General features: G+C 39.5%; 1 protein-coding gene across 2 annotated transcripts in view; it reads left to right on the plus strand.

The window, feature by feature from the left end:
* Nucleotides 1-27,197, plus strand: part of psd3l (pleckstrin and Sec7 domain containing 3, like) — a 110,553-nt gene that overhangs the window by 7,912 nt on the left and 75,444 nt on the right. For both annotated transcript variants that reach the window (XM_066650895.1, XM_066650896.1), the window contains 3 exons: nucleotides 6,436-6,547; nucleotides 10,521-11,397; nucleotides 12,758-13,228. In XM_066650895.1, coding sequence (XP_066506992.1) covers nucleotides 6,436-6,547; nucleotides 10,521-11,397; nucleotides 12,758-13,228 — 1,460 coding nt within the window. The remainder of the gene's footprint in view (nucleotides 1-6,435; nucleotides 6,548-10,520; nucleotides 11,398-12,757; nucleotides 13,229-27,197) is intronic.

The raw sequence follows: 27,197 nt of genomic DNA on the forward strand, positions 1-27,197 counted from the left end.
TGTTGTTAGTTATGATTTATATTTGAATTTTTTTTGTAAGATTTTTCAACCAGATTTAGCCTCATCTACAAGCTCAGCCAAAAGCATAAATGCTCAAATGTCTTTTACACCAACAAAATAGTGAAACTCTTGTTTTCATGGGGTAAGGCACAAGCACTGGTTTAGTCTGAGACGACTGCCAAGTGAAATCCTAGAAGAAACTGGAATTAATGTTATTTGTTTCTAAATTGAATGCTTCTTTAGAAAGAACATGTAATTGTTTATATGCGGCAGCAAGTGGTTATAGAGTTGGAACATTTTATGGCTATTTTAATGGTCAAATTTTTTTTCTGATGCTAATTTCAATGTGTATACATCAAATATCCATCCATCTATCCATTATCTGTAACCGCTTATCCAATTCAGGGTCAGGGTGGGTCCAGAGCCTACCTGGAATCATTGGGCGCAAGGTGGGAATACACCCTGGAGGGGGCGCCAGTCCTTCACAGGGCAACACAGACACACGCTCACTCACACACTCACACCTACAGTCACTTTTGAGTCACCAATCAACCTACCAACATGTGTTTTTTGGACTGTGGGAGGAAACCAGAGCACCCCGAGGAAACCCAATCAGACACGGGGAGAACACACCTAACTCCTCACAGACAGTCACCTGGAGCGGGAATCGAACCCACAACCTCCAGGCCCCTGGAGCTGTGTGACTGCGACACTACTATATAATAATTAATTCACAAAACAACACTATTAATGTTTTACTACAATCATTAGGAAAATATTCTGGAAAAGTACTTTCATCCAGTAAATTGCAAACATCTTTTAGAGGAATTTCTAAAATAATATGCATTTCAAATGAATTTAACTGAATATTTACTTTTATTTTAAAGTGCCCACAGTAAATTTCAAAGGAAAAGTACATGGAGGTGGCAGAGGAAAAAATTTTTTGCTAGCCTATATTTCGGTGAATTTTGTTGGAAATTATTTTTGTACGAACGTCCATCTCCAGGGGGAGACCAGAAGTTAACCAGCTATGGATGATGAATGTGTGAGGTTTGCTGACAGTAATAGCTCAATGGTTGCAGTCGGGACCCTCCCCCAGTTTCATGCAGCACGTGAGGGTGTGTGTGGCACCGCTGCATGGAGTTAAATAGATCATCTCTAATTCCCAGTATGTGCTCCTTGTGTCTGCTTCCTCTTAGGCGCGCCCTACATGGGAGCCCTACATTTCACCTCATTAACTCATTTTATTATCACTGCTCAAGTTCTCCTGCCCCTCAGGGTCAACGTTCTGTCTCCACTGACATCGGAATATAGCATTTTAACATATTTTATAATTAGAAGTAAAATATATAATCATAATGTGGCATGTAGCCAAAAGGATTTTAAACCAGCAGCTCTAGTCCACTACATCAGTTTGACCTCATCAAGCTATTGGTGCAGCCAGGACTGATGAATAAAGGTGTTTTAGAGTGGCTGTCAGGTTAATTGTAAATATCTGCTGCACTCAGATCTGTAATAAATATCCTACACATGTCAATAACATGGCAGCACGATGGCACAGCAAGTAGTGTCACAGTCACACAGCTCCAGGGACCTGGAGTTTATGGGTGATCTGTGAGGAGTTTGCTGTGTTCTCCTCGTGTCCACGTGGGTTTCCTCCGGGTGCTCTGGTTTGCTAGGTGGATTAGCGACTCAAACGTGTCCATAGATGTGAATGACTGTGAGTGTGTGTCGCCCTGTGAAGGACTGGCGCCCCCTCCAGGGTGTGGACCACCGCGAACCAGAACTGAAGCAGTTACAGACAATTAATTAATGGTATATATATATATATTCTGTATTTATATGTCAGGTGATAGTACAGTCATTAGTAGTTATAACTATAACCATAAACAGATTGAGGAAATAAGTTGTCACTGTCTTTAAATTCCTAAAGTATGTTGTAACGTACCATAAAACCAGTATGTCTTGTAAATGCACATAAATCAGTGTATGTGCCTCTTGTTTCTGAAGGTAATTACAATGTTAAAAAGATCACTGGTTGACATCAATCCCACAGGGCTACATTTTTGGACTTGACATTATCTTGAAACATCAGTGAGGTTGTTTAGTTTATCTACAGGGGTAATCTTAGCTTTTCCTCATTTGCCCAACTAGATCCAGTTTGAGGTAGAGCTGTGTTTATTTCTGAATCCTTACTCTTAGAAATAAAAGTGTCAGAAAGGTTCTTTCTGTTAATACGATTGAAGAGTCACCCTTGGCTCCTGGAAGCAGGAGGATGATTCAACACCTGATTCAACTAATCTCTTAAATGAAATGTTCAGGTGTTTTTAGAGTAGAGCAGTATTACTGGAGACTGGGTCTTGCATAGTTCCTGCCTTAAAGAACCATTCAATCATCTACCTATCTGGAATCACGTGGCACAAGGTGCAAACACACCCTGGAGCTGAGTGACAGCGACTATAATATAATAGAAAATAAAATAAATAAATATTTCTCAGTGATTTAATGTCTGTTAGGAATTATTATTGATATAAATATGTCAGTAAAAGAGTAAGTAAATGGTATCTGTTGAAGTTGAGTGTGTTTTTTGCCGGTGTGTTTTCTTCAATTCAAAGGTGGTTCTTATGTGCCATCACTCCCCTGTGGCACTTTTTAAAAATATATTAGAAAGGAAAATCACGAGTGAGGTGATTGTGGCAAACACATGCAGAATTTTCAGTGTTGCATCAAGCACAGATGTTGTGTACACTGATTCAGGGGTACACTGAAATAGATGTTCTTTTTCAGTTTTCCTTTATTTGCCAGCTACATTATTATGATAGGAATTAGTTTTGCCAAATTTAGGAAGTGGCATCTGTGGATGTAACACTGAGGAGTTTTTGTAAGCTTTATGATCCAGTGCATTTGGCAGGATTTGGCAGTTAATCCAAACCTGGACTGGAGTACTGCCAAAGCCCTGCTGCAAAATCCCAGCTTCTGGAAGGTTTAAAATGAGTCTGTTGAGGCCTGGGTAGACAGGTCTGTTCACTCTCCCTGTTCCTGCAGCTATTGAATAATACAGAAAGTTCCCTAAACTCAACACAGGGCATTTTCACTTTCATTCATACATCTATGAGGAAATCTGTTGATGCTGTTTTAGACATGATTTTACATGTTTTCCTTGGAGTTCTAAAAGATCTATCTGTCACCCAGACTCCCCCTCATCACCTTTGAGTAGGTTTGGCTCATGCACAACTCATTCATCCTGCTTCACTAGCAAAGAAGATAAAATAAAAGTTTTAGAGACAGAGCAGGCGACAAGCATGTGTAGACTTTACATATCCAGATCAGTCTTTGGTGGTAGCCATTACTTATACACAGCTTACATGATTCCACAATCAACATTGAATTTTCCTACCTAATTACATTTCATCAACCACTTCCTGCTGAAAGTGTTGGATCACGCATCTGCGAGGCAGGAAGACAGGGATTACACTGTACATAGCTGGGAAATCTCTAGGTGGGGTTACCATGATGGAGTGGAGGGAAACATACAGTTTGAATTCTGTCACTACTTAAATACCAAGCAACAGGAAATGCACACCTCAGTGTTACTATTCACACCTTTAACGCAATGTGTACTGCACTTGTTCTGTAGGCTTTCAAACCACAGATGAAATCCATAGGCTAAGACAGGTATGGCATCCATGTGTTTTCTTTTTTTTCACTAATCATTTTACAACTTTCAAAACTTACAAAAAGTCATATTTTTCCAAGATTCCAAGTAAGTTTCAGTTCCTTTTTCAATTATGAGCTTGTCACGTGGGGATTTTATTCAAGGAACTCAAGACAGGCAGCATTCCTCAGTTGCAACTACTTTACTTTTAGTAACAACAAAAAGGTGTCATGTTGTAGAGAACAGGTAAGAGCAGTAGTACTGTATTGTGTTTGTAGGTTTATAAACAAATCCTCATTCAGTGAGCTCCAAGGTTTTGACTGCATTTGCTGCAGTCATAGATTTTACTCTGTTTTTGAAGGCTTCATATGAGATACTGGAAAGGTTCTGTGAGTATTTGGTCTCCTTCATTTAGAAGAGAGTTAGTTGGGTTATATACTAAATGTAAGATTATTAGTTTTAGATCACAAATAAACACTCCAGCTCATCACAAGTGAGTGGTGCTTTATGACTCCAAATACATTGTTGCTAAATACTGCGTTGGACACGAAAACCTAATGTTAGCCTGTTTGATTAAAGGAACTCCTGTGTCAGCAATAGATACACCTGAAAGTAACTGAATGCACCGACGTAAGTGTCCACAAATATGCTTCATTTTATATGTAAGCCTAATTAACTGATACATTTAACCATGTCTCAGGGTGCAGAGCAACAGAAGCAGCTCCCCCAAAAATCATAATGTATGGGACAAAGTTTTATAATGTTTTTTTTTTACTTTTTATTAAAGATGTAACAACACTGAAGAATTACATTACTGAAGGGAAAAAAAGTATTGATTTTTGCCTTGGGCTTTAAAGGTTAATCCAGTTCATACCACAGCCAAGACTCATGCAGAGGAAAAAGTGCTGGTAGAGTGGCATGCTATGGTGAGCTGCTGAACAGCTCATGTCCTAGGGCTGCAGTGCTTAGCTTCGCTAATGACTCCATTAGTTAGCATCCACTGTCTGCCCAAAATACTATTTCCCCAAAAGATTCTAAGCTGCTTATTCAGCAGTGGGCCTATCAGACAGGTTTTTGGACTTTGGGCATAGCCTGTGTTTCAAACAGTGTGCTGATACATGAGCAATGTCTACTGCAGTGAAAAGCCTTTGCACTCAGTATGGTCTAGGTCTGTGTACTGAAATGAATAATTTTAGAATACTGACCAATTTCAACTTCAACTTCAGTATTATTGAGTATTACATTTTGTCATTAAATAAAAATTACTGGTCAGCATCAATAAGCATTCATATTCAAAACTAAACTGGTGACTGGCCAGTTTATGCTTTTTATTGTGTATTTTTAATTCACTGTACAGATTGACATGGAAAGTATCTGAAAATAAATGTAATATTTTTTTCATTAAAAAAAGCTGAAGAACGTAGTAATACTGCGAGCAGAACGTGAAAATTAGACTGTTATTAAATACTGGCATTAGCATTGGGAAGTTTAGATCAGCCCCAATAAGGTGCTGCTGTAGATAGTGGACTGGGTTTTGCAGATGGGTTCAACTTTGACATTAAACCTGCCTCTTACCTGCAGTAAACTCAAAATAATAATTAGATTGTACTAGATCGTCTTTGAATGCCTCTTTTGTGACATTTCTGGAAGCATTAATTTTACAGCAGCTTACTTTTTTGTAAAAATGTGCTCATGTCTGCACCTCTGATTTTATAAATTACATATTGAATTGTGCTGATCTTGCCTAAACTGTAAAAACTCTCTTTAGACTTTTCTGGCTTTACTAATAACCAAATGTGTGGCTAGCGCTGAGTCAATTACTTGCTAGCTACAAAGGCCTTTGATTAAAAACTTGAGTATGGGGACCTAGTGCAGAAGCACATTGCTGGGAATAAATGCTTGTGTTCCCTGTTCATCTACAAGGAGCCATAGCAACTGCTCTGTCAACAATTTAATGTTTCAGTGCCGTGGGAAGGCCGGGTTTAGCTTGTAGCTTGAAATTTACACTGACATTTGAAAGTAATGTCCTCCAGTCTATGTCACATCCAAGATTTAAAGGGTATTTCAGCATTACAAAATGTTGAAGTCAAGTCTTTTAATTAAGGGTAAACGTATAGACATTAAGTGTCTTGGTTTCAAGTTGATTTTAATGTAAGGGCTGTTATAAAATAACACCATGCATAGCACTTCTAAGACTCCAACTTGTGAAGTTGTCATTTTCTAGTCAACAATACATTTTTTTACCATGATTTTTTTATAAAAAAAAGTGTTAACAATGAATCAGATAATTGTTAAATTCATTTGGAAGTGGCATTATAAAAAAATTGTTATTATGGTATAGAGTTGAAGTTTATTTTCATTCATTCATTCATTATCTGTAAGCGCTTATCCAGTTCAGGGTCACAGTGGGTCCAGAGCCTACCTGGAATCATTGGGCGCAAGGCAGGAATACACCCTGGAGGGGGCGCCAGTCCTTCACAGGGCAACACACACTTACTCACACACTCACACCTACGGACCCTTTTTAGTCGCCAATCCACCTTGTAGTTTATTTTTCATATTTTTATTGGCTGCCCTGTAATGGACTGGTGCCCCTTCCAGGATGTGTTCCCTCTTTTCGCCCAATGAATCCGGATAGGCTCCAGACCCATGACGACCCTGAACTGAATAAGAGATTATTGACAAAGAACAAATTAATGAATTAATATTCCTATTATTTCTTATCAGTCTCTTTATATCACAGTCAAGGTCTTGATCATTTTGGTGGTCTCTTTCTGCAGGCTGAAACGTTTGTTTGGGTCAACAGCTCCACTTCACACGCCCAGAGTGTGGCCAAGGCCAAGTACGAGTTTCTCTTTGGAAAGACACAAGACTCAGCTTCACCAGACAGTGGTAGGACACCTTCACGTTTTTAGTTTATCAACTAATCAAACGTCAATCCTGATTATTAAATGAATGATGATTACACTCCATTTTACACATATACTTTTATATGTGAACATCTCAGAAGCAGATAAGATGATAGATCTGATGGCAGATTACATAATCTGAACAGGATGCTGTAAATCTTGCAAATACTGATTAAGTAAAGTTGAAGTGATTTTAGGAAGGTAGTAGTTTTAGTCACAGGTGGAGTCAGAATGTAAGATTTTCTCTTTTTCTGGAAATACATCTTTGTCCAGATCTGTTGAATTCTTAGGGAACTTCTTATTGGTCAGTTTCTTCATTCACTCAACCTATTGATTGAGCTGTAATAAATACATATCTTTTATATTAACTATTTTTATTATAAACAATATTTTTTTTCTGCTGAAATTGGAGTAGAAGCCAATGTCCATCAACACAGATGTGCCATATCTAATTATTATGCAATCCCACCAAGATTATCTTTGCAGATTTGCTGTAGTAACAAAATTGTCTGAAATAATTTTTATATCTCATGCCATAATGAATAATTCCTTCCTAAAAAGGTATGCGTAAAAGTTAACTGAATACGTATTTTCCTGTTATTCCAAGACCACTGCTGCTCCTTCACACACTGTCTCCAGTCAGAAGCTGGTCTTAGGTTGTCAGTCATTTATTCTGACCTCCTGTGTTCTGTGCCAACACGATGATGGATGTTGTAAAGGAAAGGTAGCCCTCAATACTCCTGCCCCTTCGGTGAACTTGAGTTGCCCTCACATGGGCATACTTGTTGACTTTTCTTGACTAACAGCTAAAACTCAATTAAAATACAGCTCTCTGAATGCTGTGCCTCAGAGCTTTCAACTTGTCTCTCCTGACCTACATAAATGCCATCTCTGGAATTATGGCATTGAGGCACATGTCCTCATTTCCTTAAATGAAAATCAAGATTGCTATGGGACTCTGCATTAGATCTAATCAGTTCTCTGTGGGAGTTCAGTTAGAAGTAAATGTTAAGCTTGCAACATATGTTCATAATTGATTAATCTTTGCTATTATTTAATTCTCAGACACATTCCGTTTTATGCCTGCTTTAGTTTCTTGTCTCTTTGCTGCATCACTCTGCAGCCATCTTTCCAATGCCCAGTCTAAACTCTGTTTCTCAATGGACCTGTACAGAGCTCCTGCTTTTTGTACTGTTTTTCCCGGGATTTGGGAGAGTCTGATGAGATGATTCACGTTAAGTTGGTGGCCATGCCATGTCAATGATCTTGTAGCACATTTTAGTGCTTATAATTCAATCCACATTTAATTTATCCCATAATTAACATTATGACAACTAATTACTTTTGAGGAATTCTTATTATTATAGCATTTGTGCTGCACTAATTGCGCAAAAAATGATTTATGCATGCCTTTTTCCCCCATAATCATTTGTAAAATCATTTATTTTCTATAAAAAATACTATGAGCATGTATAACCAGTTTTGCTCTTGCTTTGGGCCAAACATACTGCATTCTTATTGATGCTGTCCAGACTTGCATGTGTCTGATTGCCTTGTGGCATTTCAAAGGTTATTATTGAACCATTAAAGGGGTCTGAGGTCATTAACAACTGCAGGGACACACAAAACACATTTTAGCTTTAGTAGTTGCATTTGGCTTGGCCTACAAAAGTATAGTGCTTTTACAACATTATAAAAGACATTGTAGAAGATGCAGATGCATCCAATGCTGCTAACTGTATCTAATTATGTAGAAAAATGCATGTAAGTTTTTCTTGCTGTTTTTTTCTTCAGGGATTTATTTTCCCTCATGCTAATGGTGTTTGGGGGAGGTTTCCTGGCATTTGTTTATGATGCATTGAGTATTTTGTTTTGTCCCAAACAACTTAAAAATGCATATAAACAATTTACTGAGATGCTGTGTACACATTCTGTTTCCACTAAAGAGAAAAACTGGCAGATACTGCCACCTTGTGAATAGACACTCTTATTCAGCGCCTCTAAATCAGTCCCTTCTGGCACTGTCATTAGAAGTGCCTTGTTCTCATAGCCAAGTGACTTTCAGTTTAGTCACTATCAGTTCCACTGATATCCTGTGCACTCAGCAAGTGCTCAAAGCTGTGAAGCAATAAAGCCTCCTATAATCCAAACAGTTCAGACTTGCAGAATGTAAAGTAACCTCTACTCAAGGTTAAGTTTGCTTTCAGTCCATTTAACAAAACACATATTCTAGTGACAACTAGGACAATTAAGTCTGACTTAATTAGTCAGTAAGCCTTAGAACCATTTTGCTTGTAACTGCAATGAAATTAATATGATTTTAAGTTCCAGTTTTATTAATACTTATAGTTCAATTAGATTAAAAATTTACCCTGTAGTGTAAATGATGCTTAAATGTGTACAGTTCATTGGTCTACGATTTACGGCAACATTTCAGGCTCTAGGGAACTGCTGTTCTCTCTGGTTTGTTTATGTTCAGAAGCTCTGCATCTTTTAAGGTAGTTTTATTTCCTGTTTGAATTACCACACACAATTCTCTTTGTTTTCTACCTATTTACTGACACAGGGGCTTTGTTAACACATCATTCCAGTTTGCAAACAGACTGGTGAGCTAGCAAATGTTGAGGAAACATCCTCAGAATTTTACATTTGTTGAAATGCATACTATACTATACGAGCTGAGAAACGTTTCAGTTGATTTCAGTCTTTTTGAAGTGTAAGGGAAATTAATAAAGATTCTTCATGTAAAAGCCACTTAATATTTTTAAGATGTGAACCGTTAAGTAAATCTTTCTGCTAATCCAAAAAAGCAGTGAAAGAGACATCTGCCTGTGCCACAGCCAGTGACGGTTTAGTCTGGGCATTTTTCCCATCCCTCCCTCCTTCTCTCTCTTTTTATGGAGTGTACACAGTAATGCACTGTTCCTTTACTACACTAGAGCTGTTCATGATTAGCTCAACCGGCAGTCTCTAATACACACAAGTCAACTGTTCCTGTAACAGGAATATAAGATCTCATAACAAAAAAAATTATTTATAAAGCACTGATCACAAAAGCCAAACACTACTTTACATGCACCAACGGCCGACTGCACGACTCTGTGTGAAATGATAATCTCACTGGCGTTTGTATGAAAATAGTTGGCTTTGTTTCAAGTCCGAGTTAATGTTTCTTTTTCTGTTCTTTGGAACCTCTAATCTTTTTAGTCCTTAATTGGCTTCAAGCACCAAGTGAATGAGTTAAAATAATTTTTTAACAGTGCTTTAAAAATTGAAATTAAAGCACTCAAACTCCAGGAGTAAAACACGATCTGGGTATGTGCAGCTGTGCAGACTGGCTTTAGTGCATTGGCTTAAAGCAATAGTTTGGCCACAGATCAAATTTTACAAAGTACAAATTTTCCCCTTTCCACAGATGTAGTCCAAGTGCTTAGACATGTTTGCTGTCTGATGTTTTGCTATGGAGATGAGGCTAATCTAAGTAATGGAAATGTACACGGCATCAGTTATCATGGTGGGACTTTTAAATACATAAATCATCCCACAGCTGCCTCAAACAGCCTTGACCTCTGAAGAAATCTTTAACAGATTTGTGTATGTAGTTCCTGTTTCTATAAACAAGGAGATGTGATTGTGGTTGGCCGTATGTGCATTTTTTACAGTACAGTGCAAAAATCAGGGTCCACCCATTCGTCCCAGACTTTACATGGAGTCTTTACTAGACCACTAGGAGGTTATAGTCTGTGTAAAGTCCAAGACGACAGTTCCTCAGAGCAAAGTCCAGAATATTTCTGGGTTACTGTGCATGTGCGAAAGAGTTTATAGAGATCAAATTCCAGAAAACACATTAGCATAAATAATAAGAAATAAGTGAACAAAAATTTAAAGTGATTAAAAGTGATTGAACTTTTGTTCATTTATTGGAGTCCATTTTGTCTGTATTTTTATCTCTACAGGTAACTCCAAGCCTGAGTCAGAAGAGGACAGTGGCCTGAACTTTGATCCTTCGCTTCAGGATGATGACATTGATGAGACCTCATTGTTTCTAGAGATTGACCGGGAACTGGCCAACTTGCTGAGTGGCCTCGTAGCTCAGACTCAGGATGCTGCATTGCCCGGCCACAAGCTGGAGGAGCAGGCCAGTCAGCCAGGAGGTACCACCACTACCATGATCCCGTGTAACGGCCACAGCGAGCCAGGCATGGCCAATCAGGGCTCAGAGCTGCAGAACGGCTGCCCCAATGCTGGCCAATCAGAAAGGCCAGGAGAATCTCTCCTGACGTGCAGCGCGTTATTTGATTCGTGGTGCGAGGCGCTGATTCAGGACCCCAGCTCAGCAGCAGCAGCCACAGAGGAGCTGAGCTGTCGGAGCACTGGGTTCAGGAATGCTCCCGCCAGCCAAAACAAACCCTCTGCTGCCCTCGGCACATCTGTAGAGGAATCCACATCTGCAGAGGGATCCGAAGTGCCCTTCTTCTCTCTGCCTTTAACAGAGAAAGAAAGGAAAGGGAATGAGACCCAAGAGAGCGGCCTTGGCACAGAGTCTTCAGCAGCAGGGCTGCTGGATACATCTCTAGAGGAGTCCAGCAAGATCCTGGCAGAAATTCCCGGAATCTTCACGGCTTTCCTGGACGGAGGCAAGCCACGGCCGCAAAAGAAGTTGCGGTTTGCAGAGAGCCAGGCTGAGGCGGATGCTGTAATAAACGGAGAGCCGAGTTGCAGTATGAAGGAGGACCTGAAAGGGCCCGCAGTCAATGACACACACAAGGCCACTGTGCCGCAGGTGGTTGTGCTGAGCCCTGATAGTGAGTCAACAGAAAATAGCTCAGCAAGGTACTGGCTTTTTTGTACTATACAACACTCACACAAAATAATATATTACTTACAATAAAACATTTATGCTTTTCTGCGTCAGGCTAAAATTGCTAGACAGGAAATTTGTTTGTTCTTGGATATTTTATTTCTTTTCTTTAATGTATTATATGATTATAAACAGTACTGTGCAAACACAAATAGTATTTAATGAAAAAAATTGTCTTGGCTTGTATTGTGATGTTGCCTGTGTAAATATACAAATAACCATAGATACAGTATAACTCAACAATAGTTTGGTTAGAATTTTGAAAGATATGTTAAGGACAGCTTTTATTTCCTGACTTCACACTACACACCAGCCAGGTGTTTACAGGATTTAATTATTTTTTAAAACTTTTTGAGGAACTTTATTTAAAATTTGAGTGTTTACTGCCCAGAAATATTGCTGTATATAATATGCTCTGAAAAATTTTGCAGAAAATTGTATATATCAATATAGGTAGTAAATGGTCAAATGCTGATGAATGTTGAAATTAATTTGATAATGAATCTAATTCAATTTGTAAAATAATGACTGCAAATTCAATTAATTTTAGCTGTGATTTTCAGCTGACTTTACAGACAGGAGAAGAACATGAAAGATTATTTTTAGTTTAGTTTAGTAACAGCGGCACGGTGGCGCAGCAGGTTGTGTCACAGTCACACGGCTCCAGGGAGGTTGTGGGTTCGATTCCCGCTCCGGGTGACTGTCTGTGAGGAGTTGGTGTGTTCTTCCCGTGTCTGCGTGGGTTTCCTCCGGGTGCTCCGGTTTCCTCCCACAGTCCAAAAACACACGTTGGTAGGTGGATTGGTAACTCAAAAGTGTGTGTGTGTGTCTGTTGCCCTGTGAAGGACTGGCGCCCCCTCCAGGTTGTATTCCTGCCTTGCGCTCAATGATTCCAGGTAGGCTCTGGACCCACCGCGACCCTGAATTGGATAAGCGGTTACAGATAATGAATGAATGAGTTTAGTAACAGTTAGGTCATATATCTTTATTCAATCCTGAGGCAGAGATACGGAGTGTGAGACGGGGGAAAAATAATCTTTCTCAGTCACCCATTTTAAGATTATCATTTAATAGTGAACAAAAATAATATTTAAATTATCCACTGAAAGTATTTATATGGTAATTATCTAAAATGTCATGGTATTTTTAAAATTCAAATTTCAACACACAATGGTTTGATTCAGTAAAATTTTTAATAATATTGAAAATAACCAAAGCTTATTTTGGGTAAAGAATGTAGCACATTATTGAATATTGTTATAATCCAACATCAGGGTGCTAAAAGTGTTACTTTCACAGTGTTGACCACCCATTTCTCTGCGTCTTCTGCAGGAGTGTGGAGGGAAAGACCAGTGAGAGTGAAGAGACCACAGATGTGTTCAGCTGGCAGTTTGAGAACATTCTGGAGTCAGAGCGCCTGCGAGGGACTTTGTACAGCAGTCTGGACTCTCTGGACGCTCTCTCGTCTTCGGCAGATGAGACAGAAAATCAGTCTGAGCCATCACGAGCCCAACTGGACACGGAGCCGGCCTCCACTCTGGACTTGCCCCTCACACCCATGATCCAGCAGCGACTGAAAGAAAGTGGCCTGTTCCTTGATTCAGACATTGAGCTGGGCAGCAGACAGGAGGTGCTCAGTGTCACTGCTACTGGAAAGAGCGGGAAAGTAGCTCTTGAGGTCACTTCATCCTTTCTGGACATGGGCAGTGAGGCCGTGGGCTTCAGTATAGGACAAGGTGATGGAGCACTGGCCAATGGCGTGATGGATAGAGACACAAACGACTGGCTGCAAGGCTGTCTAAGGTAGGATATGTGGTGTTTTGAGTGGCTTAAGGCTAATTAGAGCTAACTTGTACAGGTCTGTGGTACTGGTAGAAGTTGGGATAGGTGAGATCATTGTATGTCTTTAAAGAAACTAATCCATCAGATAAAGCTAAAGCTTTTAGAAGTCAGTGGAAATGAAAGACCACAATTTTGCCTCAATTATGCCTGTGGTGAACAGGTAGCACGTACAGTGCTAGTTCTGAGAGAAAAAGAAGCTCCAGAGTTACATTTTGATTAAATGCTGCCACCTGCTGGATGTAAATTTATTAAAAACGTATGCGGTCTTCCACATCAATTCATCCAAATGTCAAATTCAGGAATAAAATGAAAACGACAACATCCTCCAGATGTTGAGGAAAATGTCAGGAATTATACTTTCCTCAACAACTCCTATTCATCATTTCTTAGTCTAATAAATCTAATAAAAATAAATAAACATGATCACTATCTTCATTCTCATTGTAGGTTTGTCCTCAGGAGTTTATTGATGTTTTATTTCCTTTGTCTGATGGGTGTTGAAAAATTTAGAGGTGATTGTTATGGCCTAATAGTAATCATTTTTCTGCATTACTAACATTTTCTACATTATCACATATGGTTGAACTGTTCATTTGAGTTTGAGTTCATTCTCTGAGTTGCTCAAACAGATTTTTAATTGTCTGCTGACAGTTATGATGTAAACACCAGTTTGTTCCATGAAAAGGTTTGGAAATGTTAAACATGTTCATTTGTTTCTGTAGCTTTCAATATGTGAGCAAATGTCGGTTCTGAGCGTACAATTCAGTTTCTGATGATAAGGAATATTCAACAATATCGGCTGGTATTTTATGCGGACTGCTTTTGCTTTTATACGATTGCTTTGTCTCAGAATTTTGCAGCATTGCTGTTTTTTTGCCCCATGTGCATTTTTAGAGAAAGAGCTTTGGGAACGAGCAGCTCGGTGCGGTTAAATCTTTCTTTTAGTTTCTCACTTGTTTCCACAATCAAGCTTCTTTGATATAAAAATTATTCAGACTGATAGAAACGTGATTTATTTTTGAAGCTCAGCCTATAAAACATTTCCTGTGGTAAAAACCTTATTTTGTTGTGTTATTTAAATTGCATTTAATTTTAGCAACAATTCTATTCTCATGTAATTAACTACACTTAGAATTTGCACATTCTTTTTATCTTTATCAAATGGCAAACATGTAAAAAATGATTTGCTTTTCTCAAAACAAGACTTTACGCACAGCCAAAATAATCTCATTCGAATCAGAATACACACTTTTCTTCAACTTGTGCACACAACTGGGTTAGGATCTGTAATTCTGACAGAATACTGTTTCAATAAGCTTTGAGTCGACAGGTTATTAATTTAAAATTACTGCAAGCTTATGTTGTCACAGATCACTTCTGTAGGTAAATGAAAGTCTCAGCAGTAATAGCTCTCTCTAGTCTTAGATCCAGGTTTCTCTCTCTGTGTAGAATCACATTTTCTGCCAAATGGTGATAATATTGCTCTGAGAATAAAGAGCTGCCTGTCAGTCATTCCCTCAGAAGAGTCTGACTCATTTTAGACGCTGTCAATCAACATGGTCTGCTCTGTTAAAATTAGAAAATATATTCTGACATGTGGCTTGTGGATGACATGACAGAATTAGGTGTAGTACACACTGGCGGGACTCGAAGATGAAGCTGGGGCAGGTTCTGTGGAATGGGACTGGGTTGGTTGGATTTCAGTGTATGTATGTATTTATTTAAAGATGAATATGTCTAACAGTATTGCTTTCTGTATCAGCAGGAAATGTATCACAGCTGAGTCCATAAGACAGGCGCTAAGGCAGAGTTTGTCTGATTAAATGGCGCCACTTGCTGGATATTTAGAGTAAACTGCACCTACAACACCAGGATTGGTGTTAACACAGTGGTCCCTAACAAACATGTCCAAAATTTCACCACTGGAGGCAGCAAAAAACAAAAAAACCAAACAAACATCAGGTGTAAATGAAAAGTCTAATGTAGCATTAAGAGTCTTGCTTAAGGTCTCTTTATGGTATTGTGTGGTGTTCCTGCCCAAGCTGGGCATTGAATCATAGTCTGCTGTATGGAAAGCCGTGGTCTCCCTTACTATCCTACACTACATCAATGACCAAAGAGGAAGAGGAAGTTATGGAGCCTACATTGAAAGGGCATGACTTTCAGTTTTAACCAGAAACTTGTGGGTCAAATGTTTTAGTTTAGAATCATTTCCTACTGGCTCCATTCACAGTCTACGTTTAGCTTAGTCTCTATTTTATTCAAGCTGCTTTCCCAGATTTAACACAGACGTGGGACTAAGAGGATTTATATTTTATAAGATGATTTCTCATTTATCAATAATATTAACTGATTACTGTGCACCTGCTCTGGGGTGTTGAACATTGTTCCCTTCCTGGTGTTTAAATGTCTTCAAAATATTAGGATATTTGTAAAATAATGCAGTGAAAGTTATCGTAAACTTTTTTACACTTTAGTTTTGGAAGGTAATCTTGGAATTTATTTGAGCATTTTGGACATTTTTATGAAAGTATCAACTGCTGTATAAATTCACAGAAGAATGCAGTTCTGTACAAGTGCTATAAACTTACTCTTTGTTTAGATTAAATACACCAGCTGCATTCTTGCCCTGAGTAGCCAATAGCTAAAGAAACACAACGGAAATTATGTCTCTATTTTTACAGTAACAGAATCTGCCCTGCTGCATGTGGACCTGTCTTTCTGCTGTTGGTGGTGGCTCAGCACAAAGGTCCAACACAGCCAGCTGCTGGGCTCTTTTTGAACTGTACACGATTAACCTATAGGAGCTCCAGGAAATTCCTCAGAGCATTATGGATTAAAGGTCAGTTTGAGTTCTGGGCTCCCACTTCAGCAGAGCTTACAAGCTTTCCTGGATGAGGGGAGCGAGAGAGGCCTTTTAAAGCCCCCTGTAGCTCCGCATACTTTAGCCTGGCCTGGAGCAACAGCTCAGAGTCAAGTTGTTTTTTTCTTCTTAGGGTTGGTATTGAGTATAAAAAATGTGTCTAACCATGCACCGGTTGTATTCATATTTTCAGACATTACAAAAGTTATGAAACGTAATGAAACATATTGATGTCTTTAAAAAACATAATGTCCTGCTCTGTACTGCATACTTTCATGATGTGTTTACCATTCTGGAGCAAGCAATTTTCAATTCAATTTAAAAAAATTCCCTTTTCGCTCATTTAAGCTGAGTAGACACGTGAGATTTGAAAGATCTTTTGCATGACGGCTCAGACTCAGTCATGTACACTCAGTGAAGCCAAATCACTTTACAACACTGCATGAAAGTGTTTGTGTTGAATGACCTGACACAGCATGTGTGCTCACACCGCATGTGAAACACAACCCCATGATTTCAGTACATCTACTTGCAAAACTCTCGGACTGCAAGATAAGCAATTTATTTATATGTAATTTAATAACATTTCTGACATATCAGAAATCCACGTTTGATCACTCATTAATGAGACATCTCTTCCTCACACACACTGCACGGCTAATGGCAGCTGATATGGCCGGATAATTTTTTTTTGAGCAGAAGAACAATAAAGTGAAGCTGTTGGGATATTTTCTGCTTAGTGTTGTTATGAAAATTAATTTGTGACACAAACTAAATTAAAACACTTGTTTGATTACATACGAATCAAATAAATGCAACCACAGCATTTAGAAACCAGATTATTATCAGAAATAGCAATGTTATTTGTTTGTTATAAAGTCTTAAGTGTTGACAAACTCAATATTGTTTTTTACCAATTTACCAATTATCACTAAATCTAATACTATCTAAAGTAAAATGAATAGGAACATTTACGATTGTGTGGAACATCAGTTCTTTCTTGTTTGTTTACATTCTGAAGCTCTGCGTCTTTTAAAGTGGAACGGTATGTTTGAGGGATGATAAACATTTGTTTGTATGTTGATTAAGTTTAACTTATCTGTAAGTTTTATTCATTGTTTGAATTACCACAGAAATTAATTTGTTGCTTGGGTTGATTAGTTTTGTTGTACTTTTGGTCTGTTTACTTTCATGCAGTTAGCTGTCTCCCAAATTTGGAGATATTTCCATTTTAAGTGATCTGAAACAGCAGAATTACCCGTCTATAGAACAGGAATAGAGCAATATCTTCATTGTGGTTTGTGCTTTTCAACGTTTGCAGTTCTCTCTGTTGTTTAAAACTCCAGATGATGTTTTTTCACTGTTGTGAGAACAGAAAGAGCTAGCCTAGCATATATTTTTTAGCCATTTGCTGACACTGGGGCATCGTAAACACATTAGACCGGTTTCGAGTACAAACTGAACTTAGAGCTAGCAAATGGTGAGGAAAAACTCTTCTGAATTTTATAAAAAATGATCTTTGATTACATTCGTGAACAACGCATTTAACTCTATGTTAACACTGCATTTATGCTGAGAAGTGAAACGTGTACATCGCTTAATTGCATAAGGAACTCACTTTTATTACTCTCTGTATATTTCAAGTTGCATGCAATGTCTGTCTCTATAGAAATGCATGAGCACCTACGCATCACATAGCACTGAACCTGCGTTTATTTGAAATCACAAAGATGAGGTTAAACAGAGCAAAAAAATACATATGCAGAGAAATAAGTGTACAGATTAAATATGGAGATATAGACATGGCTCTTTAGACATTGTACTTATTGTATTTTGACCAACCCTTGTCACAGATTTATTATTATCACCCAGAAACCTGTGTAAAAGTGAGGACGAGGGGCATATGTCCCCTTTAACATATAATAAATGCAACATCACTTGAATTTATTGGACCGTTTGGGTCTGTTCTGATTTTTGTATTTTTACTAATATTCCAGTGAATCACCATAGTGTAACGATGAACTAAACAGAAGACATTTTTCTGAAAAGAAATTTTAATATTTATTTAGTTTATTTCTAAGGTAATTCCAAGCAATCCGAATCATCCTCCTACTGCTAAGAGATATCACCTGGTTATCTGACTAATATCAGCAGAAATACACTAGATAAGTATGATATATTTTGAGTCAATACCACCCAAACTATAAGTCAGTATCATAGTGTCACTGCAACACCTATATTATGATTTGTAATAATGCCCAGCCTTAGTCCTGTATTGTCTGTTCAGTGTTTACCACAGCAGCCTTGTTGAGCACATCTAACATTCACCACCATGCACGGCTTAAGCAAATGGATTGTAGCATTTTTGGTCTTGTGGATCCAAAGGCAAAAGCATGCATCCTCACCCGCATCCTCATGAAACATAAACGTGGCTTAACTGCAGCTTAAATGCGGTGCATTCTCCTCACTGTCGGGTCGTTTATGCCGAGGAGCGGAGCAGCTTGTTATTTATAGCTCCAGCAGACGGCACAGGCTGCATCGAGGCAGCCTCCTGACCGCTTCCCCACAGCGTGGCGGACGTAAATAAAGCCCCCGCTGACATCACAGCCTCCTGGCCAGCACAATTCACTCCATTCACTTCTTCTGCCACAACACCCCCCCCCCCCTTTCTCTTTTTTTTCCCTCTCTCTTTTGCTTCCGTAAGGAGGGGCAGTGCGGCCCAGCCCCCTCTCTTTCTCCCTTTCCCTCTCACTCTCTTTTTTTCTCTCTCTCTTTCTCTCTCTCTCTCTCTCTCTCTCTCTGTCTCTTTTTCTTTCTCTCCCCGTCCGGCCTGCAGATGGAGTGTGAGGAGCCGGTTTGTCCGGATTGGGCATCCGAGGGGCCGTCCTGATGAAAAAAAGACCGGCTACCTGCGCCCCAGCAGCCGCTCGGTTACCTTCATTTAGGTCAGAGCAAGGCGCAGAGGGAGCGATCACATGGTGCATGGAGTTTATTAGCAGGGGACTTTACCTTCACCTCATCCTCTCTCTCTCCTCCACCTACTCCCGCTGTGCTCCTCCAGCAGTGGCTGACTGACCCTGTCATGGGATCTTTTGTGTCCGGCTGCTTTGCTCAGCCCGGCCCGACCAGCACCGGATGCTCCTCCATCCCGTAAGTCGCGACCTTTGCCTTGCATGACGTTGGTTGCTGTGACGCTGAGGCAGCTGCTCCTGCTGCGTCTCCTCGCGTGTCCGACAGTATGTGTGTGCTCAACGCAGTCACTCCTCACAACTGTAGCTGGCAGCATCTCTCACGCTCTCGCTCTCGCTCTCGCTCTCTCTCTCTCTCTCTCCCCCCTCTCTCCCCCTCTTTTTCCTTGCTCTGCATCAATCATACTCTCCCCCTTTCCTCTGTCATCTTCAGCTCTGTTGCTCTCTTTAGTTCCTTGCTGTTTTTTTCCTTGTAGTGCTCTCTCTCTCTCTCTCTCTCTCTCTCTACTTTTCCTTTATTCTTCTTTCTTTCTATCTCTCTCTTTCAGTCCCTCTGTTGTTTCTCTTTTTTGTCTCTCTCTCTCTCTCTCTCTCTCTCTCTTACACGCCAATGTCCTCTAAACCTGAAGGTTGAGGCTGTGCTTTGCTCCCTCTATGTAAATCCCAATTTACCCCTCCAGAAAGTGGGTGCTTCTTAGTTTAGAACACATGAAACTAAAATAAGGTGCTGAAGGTGCCACACTTTCTGCCCCGTCATGGAGAATAGAGGTGCAGTTTTCAAAGAAGTTGTGCTTAGCCAGGCACCGGCTTGCATACTAATTCAAATTGTCATTTTGATCCAAGACATGTGATCAATATGTGGCTTATTACAGCAACAGAAAAGCTTTCAGCTTGGCTAGTACGTGTGAACTGCTCCCATACCCTGAGCTGAAGTTTGCCTTTGCAACACACCCAGCAGAAATGACAGGAAGCTTCATGTGGCAAAATGAGAGGCTTTCCCGTAGATGACATTAAAGAAAATGTGCCTCTAGAGCACTGTGTACATCAGTATAAGTCAGCATACCAGGGTGGAGAGCTCCTTCATATTTGCTGAAGATTGATCGTTTACTGTGGCATATAGCAAAGTAATTTCATTCCAAATCATCTGAAATTGATGGTAGTAAATTGCCAGCATCAGTCCTCATTTCTAACGATCAAGTCCTTTGGTTCCCTGGTCAACACTAGTGTTTGAAGCTGTCAAGCAGCATAAATGGACTCTCAAATTCATTATTTTTCTTCTCCATATCATTCTACATAGTTTTCTAAAGTAGAAAAATAAGTATGTCATGGCTAAGAGTTTTCGATATATTTTAGTTTAGTACAGCATACATTGTTTGGCAAGGCCTATATAAATCATAAATATACTGCAATCTGTCTATCTATATGTCTGTCTATCTATCTGTCTGTCTATCTATCTATCTATCTATCTATATCTATCTATCTATCTATCTATCTATCTATCTGTCTATATATATCTGTCTATTCTGTGATTTACTAAAACAAGTTATACAAAATATATATGGCTTAAACCTAAATGTACAGCTGAAACTCAAAGCTGTTATGTCAATATCAGCTGAGGATATATGCCAATAACAGGCCCTAATTAAAAAAAAGTACAATAATATGCAACTAATATGAAAAACATTCATATTCTCATTTTTTCTCCTTTCTCAAAATTGTAGATTAAATTTTAAATTAAACCTGTGCAAAAGACAAAGTCGTCCACCTCTTTTCTGTGCTTTAGTTATTCCCCAAGACCTTACTTGTGCATGACTAGAGCTCAGGCAGTAAACAATGTGTGTTTACGTGTGTGTGGCAGGTGGCTTGCTTATGTGTGTTGATGTCATGTGACAGAAACCTGCCTGGTGTGTCCCATAGTCTCTCAGTTTTACAGAGAAAGCTGTCACTTCCTGGCCCCTGGGAGTAGATCCTGAGTCTCGCTCAGACCTTGTACTGCCATAGGTGTGACTCAGCACAGACGGCTCAGTGCCAGACCACCTCAGTCTGGTGCCTCTTATGCCCACTAGCTTTCTGAGCTCCGTTATTAAACTGCCCATATGATGATATACAAAATGGCCTTGCTTGTTTAAAATAAGTGTAATGTGCTGTTTAAACTGTTGATAGGTCAGTACTGTAAGGAACACACCACATTAAAAAAGATTTTATTAACTTTTTATCAACACTTTGAAAAGGACCTAGTAAAATATTAAAATATGTCAGTTATATTGGCACAGCAAACAAATAAATAGCTTTCAATCATATTTTTAGTAAAAAATAGTAAAATATGGAAAAATGTTAGTGTCGCAGTCACACAGCTCCAGGGGCCTGGAGGTTGTGGGTTCGATTCCAGCTCCGGGTGACTGTCTGTGAGGAGTTGGTGTGTTCTCCCCGTGTCCGCGTGGGTTTCCTCCGGGTGCTCCGGTTTCCTCCCACAGTCCAAAAACACATGATGCAGGTGGATTGGCGACTCGAAAGTGTCCGTAGGTGTGAGTGTGTGAGTGAATGTGTGTGTGTCTGTGTTGCCCTGTGAAGGACTGGCGTCCCCTCCAGGGTGTATTCCCGCCTTGCGCCCGATGATTCCAGGTAGGCTCTGGACCCCCCGCGACCCTAAATTGGATAAGCGGTTACAGATAATGGATGGATGGATGGATGGAAAAATGTTTCTGCTATATACAGGAGCTACTTTATATATAGCCTTGTTAATAGGAGCAATGCCTTTTCTGTTTTTGCAGCTCTCAAAAATGAGAAGGCGTTTGTCCTGAGGTGAATTATTAGTTTGAATGATAAGTGAATGAAGTGGTTTCGAGTTGACGGTGTGGTTTTGAGTTGATGGCTGCTTGGTTGTTTATAGGTACAACTACAAACACAGAAAAGCTTTGACAGTTTTATTTTTAAATGCAATTAAATCTGAAATCCATAATTTGTTTCTGTTATTGTAAATGTAACATCTGAATGTTATTTTTTTACAGATAAATAAATGGTTTTCAGTGTTTTAAACTATATGCCTCGTTCTGCACGAGTTACAAAAGTGTTGATACAGATGTTATGTTCTTGACTGACTTGTCTGTAGTCCAGATCTGTCTCCTATTGAAAACGTATGGCACATCATGAGGAGGAGAAGCAGACAATGATGACCACAGACTGTTTAGCATCTCATTTATACAGCAAAAATATACAAAAATGTGTAATTTTCTTGTGAAAATTGCATCAATTAGTATCTTTATTTGTACAATTAAAAAGCACAATTAAAGAAAGGTGATGGGATCCAGGGGTAAACCTCTGTTCCAACATTTTTGAATGTATGTTTTTTTTTATCTTTAACAAATTGAATTAAGAACTAAGAACTAGAAGGTAAAGTACAGTTGGGTGTGGTTTGTAATACAGCATTGTACAGCCCGTGCAACAACCAGTTCAGCCATTTAATGTGGAACCAGAAATGTGAATAAGGAGCTGGGAGGCCCACATTGTGTGTGTGTGTGTGTGTGTTTGTGTGTGTGTGTGAGAGAGAGAGAGAGAGAGAGAGAGAGAGAGAGAGAGAGAGAGAGAGAGAGAGAGAGAGAGAGAGAGAGAGAGAGAGAGAGAGAGAGAGAGAGAGAGAGAGAGAGAGAGAGATGTCAGTAATGAGCAAGAGAAAGGGAGTGTGATGCAGCCAGGGGCGGAGCCAGGGGGTGGCCAATAAATTAATCTTCGGCTACACCCCCACCACCGCTTTGCGGGCAACGTTTTTGCGTAATCATTTCTGCAATTTAACGGCACACCTCAAAGAAGTAATTCTCCAAAACAACTGATGATGGCGCTGTACGCAATGCCTTTATCAGTAAATGAGTGAGTGATCAAGAAACACTACTACATCCACAGCAACTTCACACAGGAAAAAAATAAGGTATCATTTTCTGTGCCACCCCAGTGTGAGTAATGGTCCCAGTCTGGCCACCCCTATGAAAATTGTGTGGCTCCACCACTGGATGCAGCAGCTGTTTACATGAGAGGGACATTCTACCTAATACAAAAACAAAAAAACTGAGGAGATATTTAGAGGCAAAGAATGAATGAATGAATGAATGAATGAATGAACGAATGAACATGTCTGCTCCTTCAGATAGGCTTCAACAGACCAGCCCGCTGAAGAATATCATCACAGCCCACACATTCACAGAGCAGCCTTGACATAACACCCACTTAGCATTAGAACAGTTCTTCACCAAACTTGATCTCCATCACAGATAATGAATGAAAATAGCTAGTGTCATTATGCAGATGATTAGTGTTTTAAGTAGTTTTAGGAACTTGACCTACTGTAGGCTGTGAGGAGTTGGTGTGTTCTCCCTGTGTCCGCGTGGGTTTCCTCTGGGTGCTCCGGTTTCCTCCCGCAGTCCAAAAACACACGTTGCAGGTGGATTGGCGACTCAAAAGTGTCTGTAGGTGTGAGTGTGTGTCTGTGTTGCCCTGTGAAGGACTGGCGCCCCCTCCAGGGTGTGTTCCCGCCTTGCGTCCAATGATTCCAGGTAGGCTCTGGACCCACAGTGACCCTGAACTGGATAAGGGTTACAGATAATGAATGAATGAATGAATGAATGACCTACTGTAGGACAGGGTAGTGTAGCCAGACAGAGGTAGATCAATGTACTTTATTAATCCTAATGTAAATAGGACATCAATAGCAGAAGAATTTGGAATATAAACACCTAAACATGCATGAGTTCCAACAGGCAAAAAAAAAATCCTTTTTTTTTTCTCCATATAGAAAATATTTGTGTACAACTTATATTAGTCATCTGAATCTTTTGCCACAGTCTACTCTAGTTCTTAACCATGTCACTCACAGCCTTTTTAATGTTTGGATTTTCAGCCATGAGAATAACTAGAGAGCTAACTGTCACACTGCATCCCTGTCTCAACTGGTGTTCTGCAGTCTTGCCGTCCTTGTTTTCATGTCCCTGTGAGGACCATGAGGCTGTAGGCTGTGTTTCACTGCTTGCATTCAAGGGGTCACTCAGGGGTCACTCAGGGTGCCTGTGTTATTGTCTTAGGAAGGGATTGTTGTAGAGAAAAGTTTGCAGATTTTTTTTTCTAAGGCTGTAGGATAATAATATTGAAAATACCTTAAACGTGCATTATAGTTACTGAAAATATATGAATATTGTTATCATTGTAATGGCTGGGCCTGTTCTTCAGTGTCCTGAAAATGGATTCACTGCTGATCCCTCAGTGAGGAGTATGAGCTGAGAGCTGGAGTTGTGAGGGCATTGCTGAGTCATCGGGCTGACAGCTGACGCTGTGCTGCAGGGGCCTCTGTCGGAACTGCTGGAGCTAAGGGTAATCAGCACGTCCCATGTTTATCTCCTGACCCGAGTTCCATCCCGCAGGCAAGGAGGACAGCAGTTCGCCAAGCAGTACCAGGGAGTGTGTTTGTGGTTTTTATACATTTTCCAGATCTAAAATTCAGAACTGGGACATAGCAGCTAAAGGTTTCACAGAATCAACAAAAAATGACACCATATTATACAGAAAATTACTGAAGCCCTGTCAAGTGAATATTACAGCAGTTGTTTGGTATTAAGAGTACACATTGCCTAAATAACAGTGTCCAGTCTGTTCAGAATACTGACTTTCAGGTTTTCAAAAATTTAGCGAAATAATTTTTTGTAAACGTTTTGCTGTAGAATTCGGTATTGTCTGCTTTTACATGATCCAGATTATTCCAAAAACATTCAGATATATTGTCATGCAGTGCTGAGCAAAGGAGACGAGAGGCAGAAGCATGGGTCGATGATATTTATTACACAAAGAATAAACACAAGCTTACAGTATGATGAAAACCCTGGAGCCATGAATGATGTGAATGGAAATAAACAATGAATGACAAAGAAAATCTACCAGGACTGGGCTTAAGAAACTAGAGATGAAAAGATAAACCCGTGAGATCAGTCACATGGCTATCTAATAGCTAATTGGTGTGGGGTGTGGCTGAGGGAAACAAAACAAGCAGAAAACAAAGCCATTTTCTGAGAAACCCAGAAGCTACATTAACTTCTAATTTATGTTGCACTGGTACAAATCGATCAGACACATCGGCGCTGCTGTCATTTTTAATACAGTGTCCACTCCCTGTCCATTCTATTAGACACAGCTACCTTGGCAGTCCACCTTGTAGACACAAAGTCAGAGAGAGCTCATCTGTTGCTGCACAGTTTATGTTGGTTGTTCTCAAGTTTAAAATCTTCAGCAACACTGCTGTGCCTGATCCACTGCAGCACTGAGAATGACCCACCAGGCTGGTCTGTGATGGTCATATGGGTGTCCTAAGTATTAGGGAAAAAAAGGGTGAACGTGTGCAAACAGTGTATGAAGAGCAACAAAAGGACTACAGTGTAAAAGTAAAATGTACTCATAAATGGTAAATGGAACTAGTAAAATGAACAATTAATATAGATACATGTTAGCTATTAAATTTACCTAATAAAGTGACCAGTGAGTGTATACACACACAGATATACATATATATATATGTGTGTCCTGACAAGCTATGGAAACGCACATGAATGTGTATGCGTTTAGAACTTATCTCCACCTCTTTACTTTAACCCCCAGAGTGTGCTCTTTGGCTGGAGGAAAGGGCTGTAATGTGGGTCTGAGTCATTGCTTTGCAGCCTCCCACTCCCCCCTCAAGACCGACTGCTTCACAGCCAACTATTCACCTCATGATGAATGGCCGTTAAAGACAAAACAGGTCTAGTTGTCCTTAAGGAGCAAAGAAATCTAGGCACATTGCATGTAGAGCCTTTTGTGTTCCAGCAGGGAATTCTGTAATGTGCCACGAATTGCTGTCAGATTTTGGCTGGTGGTGCTGGTTGTTCTAGCACATGTTAGTCCAGTGTGATGTTGTTTTTCTGATGTTATGTGTCCAGACTCTGTAGACTTGGTACATTCCCATTTTCGAAACCAAAAGACACAATTGGAGGAGTGGGAAAGTACATGCACAGTTAAACTGGAACACACTGATATGCCAACATAAAGTAGGCAGGTCATGCCAAATTTTGCATTTCCCTTTAACATACAGAACATTTTGTGCTCAGGTTGTGGGTGAAGAAAGTAATAACAAGGATACGCTTTGTTATTAATGCCAAGCTTCACTATTGCCCATTGTGGAGCATTTTCTAAACAGGAAGCCTTATTGTGTAAGTGACAACCCAGTTACATGAGATCTTTGCATCCTAAAAAGATCTGAACAGGACCAGAATTCTTATCCATGGAGCATAAACAAATTATTTCAGGGGCTGCTATACATTTGGATTGTTCAGGTTGTGAGTTTTTTCTACAAATAATCATTTTCATAAATAATATTGACTCCTTTTTGTAGGTGTACATGGCTAATGTGTTCACAAATGTGGAAGTTTTTGGGTTATGAGGAACCATGCCATTTTAGGGAAGTATTGCTTTACCTTATATACATACCACACTTTCATGCTAGCTACATTTGCAAAGATGTCACCTCTGTTTTACTTCTGAGTAAAAAAATTAGTACTTCATTCTTAGTGCCACTGCATTCACTCCATCCACTACATTCTTCTTAGTGCCACTGCAGCCTAAGCAGGCAGGGGTGTTCTAGCAAGTTAACAATAGATTTGGATGTTGCCACACAATGTAATGAAATCAAATGTTTCAAGATCATACAGTATATGAGACCACCATTCATGTGTTTAATATTCAGTCTAAATGACCATTAACAAAACATATTCCATTTTCTGGAGGAAAACTTTATAGTATTATAATAAAAAAAGAAATGAAATGAAAACACATTTCCAAACTGGAAAATCTTTTAAAACATTGAAAATGTATAAAAAGCATTCATTAAAAAAACACCACAACTGTCACCATTAGATAAATGGTACTTTCTTCTTTTCAAAAATGCATTTTTGACAGACAAAAGAGGAGAGTCTGGGAAGGCAATGCTTTGCATGTGTAAAGATATGCAACTACAATCAAGCCATTATTAAAAAAAAAAAGGAAGTAGATAAAAGAAAAATTGCAGATTGAACAAAGAATTCGCAGATGCCCC

The sequence above is a fragment of the Hoplias malabaricus genome, chromosome 18 (assembly GCF_029633855.1).
Source record: "Hoplias malabaricus isolate fHopMal1 chromosome 18, fHopMal1.hap1, whole genome shotgun sequence".
NCBI classification, from domain to species: domain Eukaryota; kingdom Metazoa; phylum Chordata; class Actinopteri; order Characiformes; family Erythrinidae; genus Hoplias; species Hoplias malabaricus.